This window comes from Giraffa tippelskirchi, chromosome 12 (assembly GCF_054371585.1).
Source record: "Giraffa tippelskirchi isolate mGirTip1 chromosome 12, T2T-mGirTip1v1.2.pri, whole genome shotgun sequence".
Taxonomy (NCBI): Eukaryota; Metazoa; Chordata; class Mammalia; order Artiodactyla; family Giraffidae; genus Giraffa; species Giraffa tippelskirchi.
In genome coordinates, this window is record NC_137286.1 from 15,621,473 (window position 1) to 15,634,417 (window position 12,945).

Consider the following 12,945-nt stretch of genomic DNA (forward strand, 5'->3'; position numbering starts at 1 on the left):
TACATAGTTTTAAAAGCATCTGTTTGAATACAAAGGGAAGTGATTTTTGGTCAAATTGTAAGAGTACGTTTGCTTTAATAAATTGCCAAACTGTCCTCCAAAGTGGCTGTACCATTTTACATTCTCAATAGCAATGATGAGAGTTCCTGTTGCTCCACATCCTCACTAGCATTTCTTAGTGTTAGGCATTTTGGACATTCTAATAAGGTTTTTTTTTTTTTCCCCCTTTGGTATCTCATTGTTTTAATTTACAATTCCCTATTGACATATGATGTGGAGAATATTTTCCTATTCTTATTTGTCATTGTTTATCTCTTTAGTGAGGTATCTGTTCAAGCATTTAGGCCATATATTAACCAGGTTCTTTGTATTTTTATTGAGTTTTGAGAGTTCTTTGTACATATTGGGTGGGTAACAGTCCTTTATCAGATATGTATTTTGCAGATATTTTTTCCTGACCTATGGTTTGTTTTCTCATTACCTTGACAATGTCTTTACCAGAACAAAATGTTTAAAACATTTTAATGAAGTCTAGCTTATAAATTTATTTATTTCATGCATTTTACCCTTAGTATTCAGCTTAATACTCAAGGACATATAGATTTACTGTTATCTTCTAGGAGTTTTATAGTTTTTCACTGTATGTTTAGGCCTATAATCCATTTTAAGTTAATTTATGGAGGGCATAGGTCTGTGTCTAGGTTCATTTTATTTTGAATGAAGATGTCCAATTGTCTCAGCATCATTTATTGAAAAGCCTCTTTTTTCCTCCATTGTATGACCTTTTTTCCCTTGTCAAAGATTAATTGGACTGTTTATGTGGCTATATTTCTGGATGCATTTTTTTTCATTAAAATTTCATTTCTTCTATTGGATCTGCCTAAGTTTATGGACATTTTATGTCTTTTTCACTTTCCTGAACGTTCAGTTAATTCCTAACATAGTGCAGTCCATGGGGTTGCAAAGAGTCAGATGGGACTTTGTGACTGAACAACAGCAATATCTTTTTTACTTTCCTGAATGTTCAGCTAATTTCTTCTTATTCTTCACGTCTTAGATTAAATGCTAGATTGGCTTACATAGTTGGTTCCTATAGTTTTATGTAATTTATTTCTTTATCAAATATGTCTCTCTTTTTTTTTTCTATTAGCTGAGACTTTTTTCCATCCAGTTTTATAGAGATATAACTGACATCAGCACAGTATATTTAACATGTACAGCATAATGATTTGATCTACATCATGAAATGATTACCACAATAAATTTAAATAATTTATGTAGAAAAAAGAAAAAAATAATTTTTGTTGCGATGAGAACTTTTAGGATTTGTTCTCCTTTCACATATAACACACAACAGTGTTAATTATATTAATCATATTGTACATTACATCCCTAGTACTTATGATCTTCTAACTGGACGTATGTATGTTTTCATTACCTTTATCCATTGTGTCCCATTTTTAAAGTTCCTTAACTGGGGAATACTATTACATGTATAGAAATATCTCTCAGCTGTGAATACATGAACTACTGATTCATACAATAAGGTTAATGAATCTCAAATGCATTATGCTCAGTTGAAGAAGTCAGGTTCAAAAGGTTACATATTCTATTAATCTATATAACATTATGGAAAAGGCAAAATCATAGGGGCAAGAATCAGAACAGTGTCTATAAAAAGTTAGGGTAATAGAGTTGTTGACTGAAAGGGGCACAGGAGAAATTTTGGAAGGTGAAGAATCTGTTCTACCTATTGATTACATGCATTTGTCAAAACTAGCAGAATTACCCTTGAGTAAATTATATATTAATTATACCTTAAAATACATGTGTATTTATGAGACTTTTATTGTTTTGTCATAATTTTTTCACTCCAATGTTTTTTCTAATTCCTATTCTACATTTTTTCTTCTTGAATATGTAAAACTTATAACTGGTCACCTTAACAATTACCTTAGTAATTAAAAAATATTATTAGACTTTCTTTGAGTCTCTGTGTATGCAATCTTATCAGCAAAAGAAGATAATTTTAGCTCTTCTTTTAGCTCTTTGTAATTTCTTTATGCCAGATTTTCGTGATTTGTTCTTTCTGAATTTTCTAGATAAGCCAAGAAATATTACATATTAATATTGATAGTAAAAACCCTGTGTAGTTCCTGTTTCATTTAGAATTGTTTTTTAATTGGAAAAATATGTGGTTGATTTTTGATAAATCATCTTTATTATATGTAAAGAGTTTGTTTTTAAATATTTTGCTTCAAACTGTCATTTATTTGGAATGTATAGAATATAGAAAATGCACAATATCCTTAGCATCCTTTGATATAATTTTTATATTTTGCTACAGTGACTCATTGCTATTTAAAGAAGATAGTTGAGAAGATAAAGAATATATTCTTGATTGTGTAAAATAATAACCAGTGACAACTTTGTTTAAAAAATTAAAGGGGAATTGATTATCCAGTAATACTTATCTTCTTACTACTTCCTTACTTCTGTAAAATAACCATGAATCTCTGTGCTAGAGATGGCATCAAGCTTGTGTATGTATTTTATAGCAGTTTTAATTTAAATAATCTTCAGAAGGGATGATTTTTATCTCCAACTTCAAGTTCAGAACACTTTTTCTCCCAGTATATAACTTATTATGTACTCCAATAAGTTTTCTTATATTTATTCTCCCAAATATCAGCTTTTTGATGTAAATTATGTCCCACTGGGAAAGAATGCTTAGAAGAAATTAGTATTTAAAATATTTCTCATTAAGAGAACAAATAAATTGATTTAAATCCTAGCCTATTTCAGTAGACCATATATTTAAATCATAAACAATCATGAACTTTGATGCCAGATACATCTAAATATAAATCCTACTTACCAAGTTAGCAAAGTAAATGAGCTCCGTTAGCCTCACTTCCCACAATTCTAAACAGAGGAATTAAACACTGTTGTCATGATAAGACAATTCATGTAGCAAACTAAAAAACATTATTTACTTGGTTCATAGCAAAATAACAAAATACATAAGTAAGTGTTTTTATCAGTAGTAGTATTTCTGTTTAAATAGGTAATGGCATACTGAGTAATGAAACATCCTCAATCTTCTTGGTAAATATCCAGCATACATTTTAGTGAATAATAAATATCTTCTCCCATCCTGTAAAATTAATCATTACCCTGATGTTGTCAACTTTAAGAATCTTGCTTAAACTCATCTGAAATAAATCCATATCAAATGCCAATAAAATTGTCTTGTAATCTGTATACTGATAATACAGGGACTTGACTTATGTTTGTTAACAAACTTGGAAAAATTTAAGTACTTGACGATATGCTCCCATTAACAATAGCAGCAATAATTTGATTGACATTAGACTAATGATATGGATGCTATTTTTTATTGCCTTTTCACAGTACACTAATGTTATTTATAGTGCTCCATTTTAATATTTGGTTGAGTACCAGGAAAATTGGTCTCAGCAAAAAGAATCTATCCTTTGAATGATACTGCTTGGTCAACATAAAACCATATGATTAAGTGTTCAAACTTGTATTTTTCATGTAGAACAAAAACACTTCTTAGTTTCAAGTGATGAGGTTTTGTTGTGGTTGGCTCCATATGCAATAATATAGTAAGGAACTTCAAATGCAGTGCAAGGAGTCCTTGCTAGAAGAGGTTTTCATTGCAGAGGACTATATTTGAAAAGGTGTGGGAGATTAGATTAACTATGCACTAATCTTAAGACAAACACTGATATACTCTCATGTCCTTCATCTTTTCCCCTGAAAAGCAAAATACAAAAAAAGTAAATTCTATTTAAGATTTATTCTGCCATTAATAATAAAGTAATGAAAGATCATTGACACATTTAACTGTATTTCATCTTAAACATTATCCATATTTATTTCTCTGAGCCTTGAAAATAAGCAAAAGATCAAAGAATATTTGTGTAACTGGAGAATAATTGTTACTGGAAAAAGTCAAATTGAAGATAAAAATGGAATTTGAAACAGTATTATGGAAATATTTTTGAACTGATTTTAGATAGGAATACGAGCTATAACAAAGAATACATAAAATACTTTTCAGGAAATTGTGATCATTTCATGAGTAAATATTTTGTGTAATAGGGACTTTTGCCTCCCAAAGAAACCTCATTACAGCCAGGAACCTGATACTGATAGTACAACGAGGACCCTATATTTATATATGTTTATATATACCAAAGAAGGCAATGGCACCCCACTCCAGTACTCTTGCCTGGAGAATCCCAGGGACGGCGGAGCCTGGTGGGCTGCCGTCTATGGGGTCGCACAGAGTTGGACATGACTGACGCAACTTAGCAGCAGCAGCAGAGTATATACATTTCCCTTACATGAATGTAGCAGTTCATTTTAATGTAAACAATAACATAATTAAAATATAAGTAACCTTCAGGGAACATTTGAATGAGCCAGGCAGTTTTATAAGCGCTTTACACATGAAATAAGGGCCATTACAACCATTTTGCTAAATAGTTTGCTCACCTACCCAAATTTTCAGAGCTAGAGAGTTGTCATCTGTAATTCATATCCATGTACACGACAGTTTGAACAGGTGCAGTCAACAAATTAATGAGTTAAATAGGAATTTATTGCATATTACCTGAGTGCCATGCACTTCAATGTCCTGAGAAACAGCAAAAAAGGCAAAATTTCTGCTCTCCAGGGATTTACATTTTATTTAGGGATGGAAATATTAGACAAGTAAATATACACAGTATTGACAGAGGTAAATACTGTGTGGAAAATTAACGTATCCCAATGAGTGGAGGCTCAGTGGTCTAAAATGAGCTCTGCGAGAAGAGGACAGTCAGAAGAGACCTGACTGTTGTGTGGAATGACCAGGGTAGATACCTGGTTAAAGAGAGCTCCAGCAGAGAGACGAGCAGGCCTACATGCTTTAGACAGGCATGTGCACAGACAGTCAAGGAAGAGTAAAATGACCAAGAGATGGATCACAGCAAGGAGGAGGAAGAGAACTGGGAGAATGTAGGATGATTGGGAGAGGGAGCTAGGGACCAGATGTGTGTGCCATGGAAGGAGCTTGGTATTTTATTCTAAGGATGTGGCAAAGCAGTCAGAGTGTTGACAAGAAGAGAGTGGCTCAATCTGATTTCTATTTTATAAGAATGCCTCTGGTTCCATGCAGAGGATATTCAGTGTAGCAAGAGTAGGGGCAAGGCTTTTTCTGCTTCCTGCATTGACGTTAGAAAAGATGATCAGGGTTAAACTGTGTGGCACCAGTGCAGGGAGTACATGTGAGTATACTGGCTGATAGTTTGATTGGACTCTTAATGAAGTTAAAGTGCTTATTTCTGAAATAATTGCAGTTAAATTTAATATGTTATCTTTTCAGTTTATCATTTTTTCTCTATAACCAGATACTGCTATCCTGTGAAAAGCACAGTCAACTGAATAAAAGCCTATTGAATAAATAAATGACAAAAAGGTATTTATTTTCTATTTTGCAGATCTGTCTTCATATGCAGTGTTGAATAATTTATCATCACATCATACTCTGGTAAGTTTAGCATGCTTCATAGCTTCAAAGTTTAAAAAAAAAATTTTTTTACTGTAGTTATCTAAGTAATCCTAAAATGTGGCACAGAGTATTAGGCTTAAAACTAAATAATCTTTTCTTACGTGGTTTTCTAGTAAACATCATATTTTCTAAATATCACTGATACTTACCTTTTTTGTTGTATACTGATCAAACATTTCGGGTAAATTGTTACATCAATTTTAACTTTATGAAATCTGGGATAAAGTGCATAGAATTGTAAAAAAAAATGTATTAAAGGAAAATAGTTTCAAATGCTGCTATTATTCTTATACTTTCATGTTTCTGAAGGAGAAATGCTAATAGCTTCATGTTCAAAATATATGTGTATATACATATATATGTAGGAAATTAATGAAAGAATGAAAAATAAATTTTCTTGAGGGATTGTTAAACTGGCCTTGAAAACGGTACAGAATATATAGCCTTTTCAGCACTCTCTTGCTTTCTGGTTGTTCTGTGAATTGTTTTTTTTTTTCTGAATCATCGAAGTCATAAGGTTTAAGGATGTAAATTTGTTGGTGAATATACTTTCTGCTATGTTGACAAAGATGGCCTGCAGTGGAAGGGGAAAATGTAGCAGAGATACCTGCAGACTCTAAAGCAAGAAACAGATGAGCCTTCGGTGCTCGAGCCCTGAGATTGCAGTCCCTAGGCTTCTCTTAGACACCGCAAATGTCTTATCAAGCCCCTGATTAGTATGAGCTGGATGTAAACTTAAATAATACAACTGTTTAAAAGACAAGTTCTAAAACACTTGGACTAAATATATGACTCCTCATTGTGAATACTTTAGCTAAAGAACATTTAAAATAAAATGTTCTGTAACTTTATATAAAAGTAATCTATAGTTTCTATATTATTAATCTACATATTATGTAATCATTTTTTTTCTTGAATTCACCTATCCAAAATAAGCAAGAGATACTATTGGGGCTTGGTATTCTACAAATAAGCTACAAGGAATAAACAAGGAATACTATTAGTGATGTCATTTAGTCTCAAGGCTTTAAAGCTACTATGTATATATGGTAATTTCCTAGTTTATATCTATAGGTCAGACCTTTCCATTTGAATCCATACTCATATAGCTCATTCTCATATATCCAATATCTCCACTTAAATATCTTAATAAACTTTTAAACCAAAGTATTCTTTTCTTGTTTAATGCATAACATTCACCCTCAAATCCTGTAGGCTTGACCTCATAACCTCCCCATGGGTTGATCACTCCTTATCACCACCACTATTTTCCTGTTACAACCATTTTTTTTTTCTTTTTGCCAAAATATTTCACTATCTTCTAAATATGTCTTTCTACTTCAGCTGTTGTTCCTTTCAAGAAAAAATGGTTAAGACAAAAATTGAATCATCACACCCTACAGTTAGAAAGCCTTTGATAATTTTCCATCTCTTTTAGAAAAAAGTCCAAAATCAGAAAGATGACCTACTAGGTTCTAGAAAATGTGCTTCATCCTTCATCCTTTCTTTTCTCTGACCCACTTTTTATTGTCTCTGGACTCACCTCCTCCCTCCAGGGGCAGCCACACTGTCCTCTTTGCTGTGCCATGAGTGCTGCTGGCCGCTCTCTCCCAAATGATTGAATTTGCTCTTCCTGGTCCAGGATGGTCTTTATCTAGATGACTATGACCTTGCTTTTTCACCTTCTGTAGTATCAGAGTCTAAATATTATTTGTAAACTCTTAAAAGGCATTGTTAAAGGCATTTAAAATATTTTGAAGAAGGAGATTTAGCACATAGAATTGGTTTTACAAGTGATGGGAGTGCTTAAGAACTTGTAGGTTAGCAGCAGTAAGAAACCATCTAGCTGAGGGCAAGAGAGACCACAGAAAGAGGCAGTGTTATCAGAACTTAGGTCTTAGAGTCAACCAGAAGAATCCTGAGCTGCAATCAGCCCATCCAATGGGAGTTAGAGCCACAGAAGCAAGGTAGCCACTGGAGTCACTGCCCAAAGTTGAGAGTGGGAAAGTGGGAAACACTGTCTTCTTCCTTCTACATACTCTTGGTTTCTGCCTGTTAGCCAAAACCAGTCAGTCTGAAGGTGTAGGTAAATGACTGTGAAAGTGGTCTTTCACTGAAGAGTTTCACTGAACTTGAACTGAACATTTCATTTAAGAGAGGTTTAGGGCCTCACACAGATCTCATTAATTTATACTTCAGATGCAATTTAAAGTGCTAGGTGAAATCAGGTTTATGCATACTGCAAATTGCAAGGAACCAGTTGGACATACAAACATGAAGCATCTCAGCAAACAGGCACACACATAACCAAAATAAACAGCCATTGAGCCATCAATAAAGTATCAAAAAAATATCAGAAATAAGCATAATAGTTCAGGTTCTACCCGAGTGAGGACAAATATGCCTTCAATATGACTTAATGCATGATAGTGTTACTATTCCCTCAATCTTGGTGGTGACCTTGAAGCATCAAAAAAGATGCCTGTATAAAATATGATAAAGTGTCTTCAAAACTTGTATGATTTTAGCCATAGAACATAATGCCTAATTTCAAATTGTGTCACAAGTTGTTTGACTTTATGAGATCTTTTTATATAGGCTTACCACAGGGATTAAATGAAAGGACATTGATCATTTTAATTACCTAGAACACTTACCTAGCACACAGGGGATGTCATTTTAAGTCCTTTGAAATGCAATTAAATATACCCAAGTATAGTTGAGCAAATATGTAAATAAGAAAATTGTATTTAGATATAATTTTCAGTATTTTGAGTTAGATTGAAATAGAATTTGCATCACAGCTCAAATTTATAATAGCTGCCAAAATAGAAATGGAGTAATTATGGTTTATGCCACCACCTAGATATATTATTAGCCATCTTTTGAAAACTTATTTGGGAATATTTTCAGTTAAATTAAATTTAAATTATTATTTGGGCTATAAATTGTCATAATGTCAAATAAAAATTCTCATTTTTAATGTTTAATTTTTATGAATTTGTAATATATTTCAGTGGCATCTTTTCTTTCAATTTTTTGATAGACCTGATATAGACTTGGTTAAAAAAAGAAAACCAATTACTCTATATTATGATGACTATTTCAACATAATTGCCCAGAGCAAAATCAATCAGATGATTACGTGTTATGCTTTCAAAGGTATGCACTTTGGGAGTATGCAATTCATTGGTCCATTTATTTTCCTCAAATGTAAACTTAAAAAAATGAAGATGCAGTTTTGATTTAAGACATCAAAAATTTTTTTCATCAAGACTTAAGTACATTTTCCATAGTATCTGATTTTATTGTTTGGGGTTCTATTACACTAAAGTGTGAAATACTTTATAATGACCAATTTCTAGTAATTTATCAAAATATTGTGGAAGTCACTCAAATATCATTGATTTTGGGGGTTGATATGATAGAGTGTATATTTAAGAAAAGTTTAACTCTGCCACTAAAATTTAATCACAGGAGTGCATCCAAATACTGACCATTAGACAGAAATAACGTGGGTAAGGTGAACTAGAGTGATATTTTTCTGAGTATTAAATCTAAATAGATATGACAAATAATTTCTATGGACTACGGTATTAGATGTTAAAGAAGAAATAAATAGATACTTTATAGTGTTAATTGTTCATCTATTTAAAAATGTTTTACTGAGCTTATGCTACGTACATAGCACTATGCTTTGTGGGAAGCCCCCAAAATAAGAGAAATTTTATTTGCCTTTAAAATTTATGCTATAGTAGTGGTAAAAAAATAATAGTACACCATTAGTGAACTATACTGTCAATCCCTGTCTACCTCATTCCACTCATATGCAAACAAAATGTGTGTGTGTAAATCCTGTCCTATTTTTCTACTAGAGAAGCAGGGCTAGGAGAGTGGAAAGAGTCTTCCCTTTACTAGTGTTACCAGACTTGGGGAGGATCAAAGATGACCCGCCCCCCCCACCCCCAACTGCCAAGGGCCTTGATCCTTGGTAAGAATACAAAGAAGAATCTGAGGTCTTACCCATGGCAAAAACACGTTTACTAAGGAAAGAACAGAAAGAACACCTCAAAGAAGAGATGGGCCAAGCCAAGAGAGGCACTGCCACCAGAATGATGAGGTACTGGGTTTTTCAAGACAGGGCTTTTACATATTCATCTCGGTGGGTATGGACTGACAGTTTTGATTGACAATTCCGAGTTGCATAACAGCAGACTCTATTGCACATGTCTAATTCAGTCTGTTATAATCAGATATATGTATAACGTATCTGGGAAGGATTGGGGGCAGGAGGAGAAGGGGACGACAGAGGATGAGATGGCTGAATGGCATCACCGACTCGATGGACATGAGTTTGGGTAAATTCCGGGAGTTGGTGATGGACAGGGAGGCCTGGCATGCTGCGATTCATGGGGTCGCAAAGAGTCGGACACGACTGAGCGACTGAACTGAACTGAACTGAATAGGCTCCGGCTGCCTAAGATCACTTGAAGACACAGCTATGCATCAAGGGCACATGTACCAGAGTTGGAGAAGCCCCTGTGGTTAGTTTGTATCCACTGTGTGCCTAAGGCGCATGCGCCTGAGTTGGAACAGTCTCTAGTTATTTAGCAGCATATCTGTGAGCTCTCCTGGGCCGCTCTGGGGTGGGACTTAGAGATCAGCTTGAATCTTTTTCAGCTAGGCCACCCCTCCATTGCTCATGCCCAATTTCCTACTTAATACTGGTGAGAAGGAGAAAGAGAGAAGCTGTGTTCATGGTTTGGGATGCCCTTGGGTGCTTCCTTCACACCTGGATTTAGCCTCCTTTCTCCAGCCTATGGTACAATGACCCAGCTAACAGGCCCAGAACTGAGGTTTCTAATTCTGAAATTTTACTACCAAGGTGAGACAAGTCCTGATGTTAATCCATACCCCAGGGTTCTTCCTTGACTTGATTGATTTCTGCTTCTCATCAATAGACTTCAGCCTGCCACTGGACTGGGGCCACAGTATTCATTCTACTACAAAATGCTGAGAGAATTTAGTAGGTAGAGATTCCAGCTGGGCAGATCAGCAACACTTTGTGGGAGATTTTACCAGTGAACTTGGCTTTGATTGATAGGATCTTGACAGACAAAGTCACAAAGGGAGTATGTTCTAGACAAAGAACAGTGTTAATACAAATGAATGAATGGGTAAATAATAATAACAGCTGAAAATTATACATACTTATGGAGTCAAAAATTCTTGTTTAACTGGAGAGTAGGGCATGGGTGGAAACCTAACTGCTTATAGAGGAGAATGAATGCCAGATTTAGCTTTCCACATACCAGGCCCCATTTCAACTTTTCAGGTTGAATACCCAGCCATTTGCTGTCTTTGTAATCCACATCAAGAACTTACTTCCTGAGACCAGTAAGTTTTAGGAACACCTTTTCTGAATCTTGCCCTGAAATTGTCAATCTTCACATCACACATCTCTTGCCATCCTCCAACTTCTAACTATTCTGGAATAGCCAGGTCATCTATATGTCTGGCTTGGAACTCTCAAAATCAGGGTTTCTTTATCCCTATCTAGGAAACTAATCAGTAAACTGTGAGGCAAAAGAAAAAAGTTTCAGACAGCTTTATTGTTAATGTCAGCTTATTTTGAAGACCCTGCTCTTGTTTCTGGTTTCTTCTGCCCTTTTTCAGATGAAGTGTCTGGAATGACCCTAACCCACCTGCCGTCACAGCTCTGCACTTAGAAATGATATCCCAGCTGTGCTTCCAAGAATGAGTTCCCCCATTGCACTTCTCACACCTAAAACAGACTCAATGAATATGCAAAATCTGTACTTGAACTTTAGACTAATATTTTTTGATGATACGTTACAAATTTGAGGATGGCTAATTTAAACAGAAAGCATAATTTGTTTGAAAGATTTTTGGAGTATCACAGATTAATAGCAACAAAATGTAAAGAATCAGGTTTGGGAGAAGGAAGGAGCCAGAGTGGAGATAGAACATACCAGAATGCTGCCACTTCTCTCTCTCACCAGAGCCTTACCCAGTCCTCTGTGCTGGGTAAAGCAGATATTGCTACTGCCAGTGGGTGCAGCTGCTGTTCAACCCCCTGAACCTAATCACCCTGTCCATTTGTCTTTGCATTATCTACTTCAGACTTAAAGTTCTGCAAAGCAGAAAATGGTTAACAATAGGTTATGTCCTCATCCTCAATATTAGTGAGTAATTGTGTCCTGCCTGTCACCAAGATTTAGAAAATGAAGCATTCCTTTAAAATATAAAGGTTCAGATCCTGGACAAATGTCCATTAGGTCTACCTTTTGACTACTATCCAATATCCACATACATTTTTCTTCCACACATACACTTATAAAATTAAAATGCTCCAGAAATCTTTGAATTCTTACTTCATATTATTCCATATACAATCAACTGTGTTTAGTATGCAACACTCCTAAGTCCAGGTTTCCAGAGGAGCAAGCAAATCCTTGTAATTATTCCTATATCTGTAAATGAGTATATCTAATTCTGAGTCACGGTTAATGCACCCCTAAAATATTCATCCCATTTTAAATTTATGTATACCCTTGGAATCCATTCTCAGAAAATTTCCCCAGATTTTACTGGCTGGAAATTAGCAAAGTCCTGCACTTGTATTTTTTTTTTTTTAATATTTGTTTCTAGTTAATTGATGATTGCTTTAAAATATTGGTTTGATTTCTGTCATATGTCAACATGAATTAACCATAGATGTACATATTCCCCTCCCTCTTTATGTGGCCTTGTCTTCCATGTTTTGACTTTGCAATTGGCCAGTTGGAAATATGAATATGTTGAAATATGATTCCAGATATATGTCTGTAGACCAAAATAGGTCATGAGAAAAGCTAACTCCCTAAAATAAAAAAAAAGAGAGTATTATTTTGCCTCATAGATAAGGGAGTATTACTAGTCTGACTAACGGAGTTCAATGGCATTGGGAGTTTGGGCTAGTCTCTGAATTTTCATGTATGTCTCCACTGCAGTATTTGTGGTTTATTTTTGGAAGAGTGCCCTAAATTTCTCATAAGAGATATGGAGACATATTCAATAGATGTAATCTCACAACTCGAACAATCAAAGTTTGGTTTTGGCTACTGTGAAAAAGGAATAAATTCTATTAGCATAATCATGAAAGTCAATATGACTCACTGTTAGAAGGAGTCATTTAATTCCATATCTGTGAAATTCACATGTCCTTCCTACTGTTTATACTGTTTTATTGCAGTGGCCTCCATCACTTCCCAAACATTTTGCTTAATTCATTTTCAGAGAACTATAGGTGATTATTTAATTAGATATTTCCCTTCTGCTGCTAGAATCCAGTGCTTGAA

The 12,945-nt window shown here is 34.5% G+C and overlaps 1 protein-coding gene across 18 annotated transcripts in view; it reads left to right on the plus strand.

Moving 5' to 3' along the window:
• LOC145529023 (uncharacterized) overlaps nt 1-12,945 on the plus strand; it is a 1,122,255-nt gene that overhangs the window by 821,476 nt on the left and 287,834 nt on the right. For 16 of the 18 annotated variants that reach the window (XR_014070838.1, XR_014070842.1, XR_014070836.1 and 13 more), the window contains one exon: nt 5,514-5,563. Coding sequence is in view for 12 of the 18 variants with exons in the window: in XM_081548496.1 (XP_081404622.1) it covers nt 5,514-5,563 (50 nt within the window). In the remaining 6 variants the exon portion in view is untranslated. Of the gene's footprint in view, nt 1-5,513; nt 8,503-12,945 lie in introns of those variants that run through there. The other 2 variants (XR_014070837.1, XM_081548510.1) reach the window with 2 other exon arrangements.